We start from the raw sequence: 1,208 nt of genomic DNA, 5'->3' as shown, positions 1-1,208 counted from the left end.
GGGAGGTTCTGAAATAGTAAAAGTGCTTTGAAGATAAGCCTGGGTGAGTTTTTGATATTGGAACTTCGACATTAATTTTTTTCCCTTGACTTTCATAATTGTCAATCACTGACTTCAAATTTGTCCGTATTTCAGGTAGAAACAGCTGCCTACGATCCAATCTTCTGGTTCCATCACAGCTACGTGGACTGCCTCTACGAACGCTTCCGGCAGAGACAGAAAGAGCGAGGGGTGGAGCCGATGCGTGATTGGCCAGTAGAACACGGGGACTCCGCCCATGCGCCCTTCGCACCAATGCGCATCGGAAGTCTGCGCAACATTGATGGCGCACAAGATTTCTTCAGTCGAGAAATAGTCCGCTGTGAGCCCTTGCCGGTTTGCACTTCGGACCGGGAGTGCGGAGACTACATGCGCTGTGACCGTGCTCGCCAGAAGTGTATATCTGACACCCTCCGGCCACCCGCTCAAGTGGGAGGGATGTGGGACAGCGTTGAGAACCTGGTAGGCTCCCTATGGCGGTCCCGCCTCTCTGCGCTCAATGACCCCCTGGCCGAGTCAAGTTTTGGTTTTGGCAACGTTTTCCAACAGCCGGAACTTTTCCAGTTTTCAGGGCTTCGTAACCCCAGAACAAGAAGAATGATGTAAAACCGTGTTCAGCTCGTGTATGGTTCAGAAGATCTCCATGGGGATGTACTCTAGTTCAAACTTTCTCTAAGTCGAAAAGTTCACCAAGCGGCTGTGATGTTTTTCAACATCCCTTTGATGATGAAAGCCGCTGAATCGTCCCCAGAGAAAAGACCTACTCCCCGGAAAAGCAAAACAAAAACAATGTCAAGGTTCAAGGTCAATGCGGCAAACGATGATTAATTCGTTATACACAGAAATTTAAGCTATGTTCATGTGGAGAAAGGGTTCAAAATGCATGCTTCATCTGCAGTCAAATACAAAGACATATCATACTGGTTTCTCAGAATATAGTTCAGTAATAGACAATATTATTTCTGTTCACATCCTCGCCACCATCACCAAAAGGTTCATTAACCGTAAATAATTAACAAGAAAAACGTTTGAAGATCAGCCTCATTACACGAGATATATTAAATGTGAAATTACTAAACCCCCCTCCTCTTCCTCTCCATCCTTCTCTTTCCCTCTCATCCGCTCTTCCTCCTCCTCCACCTCCTCCTCCTCCTCCACCTCCTCCTCCA

The 1,208-nt window shown here is 47.0% G+C and overlaps 2 protein-coding genes across 2 annotated transcripts in view; one reads left to right on the top strand and one right to left on the bottom strand.

Annotated features, from left to right (window-relative positions):
• LOC101848389 (tyrosinase-like protein 2) overlaps positions 1 to 1,117 on the top strand; it is a 16,003-nt gene extending 14,886 nt beyond the window's left edge. The window contains exon 5 of the mRNA XM_013089035.2: positions 136 to 1,117. Coding sequence (XP_012944489.1) covers positions 136 to 645 — 510 coding nt within the window. The 3' untranslated portion in view covers positions 646 to 1,117. The remainder of the gene's footprint in view (positions 1 to 135) is intronic.
• The window catches only part of LOC101848153 (glycine receptor subunit alpha-2), a gene marked incomplete at its 5' end in the record, with an annotated part of 21,595 nt that continues 21,300 nt past the window's right edge, over positions 914 to 1,208 (bottom strand). Inside the window, 1 exon segment of the mRNA XM_005110184.2 lies at positions 914 to 931. Within this exon segment, the coding sequence (XP_005110241.2) occupies positions 914 to 931 (18 nt within the window).

Source organism: Aplysia californica, unplaced genomic scaffold (assembly GCF_000002075.1).
Source record: "Aplysia californica isolate F4 #8 unplaced genomic scaffold, AplCal3.0 scaffold00862, whole genome shotgun sequence".
NCBI classification, from domain to species: Eukaryota; Metazoa; Mollusca; class Gastropoda; order Aplysiida; family Aplysiidae; genus Aplysia; species Aplysia californica.
The sequence above is the reverse complement of the archived record's forward strand: the minus strand, read 5'-3'. Positions and strand labels throughout refer to the sequence as shown.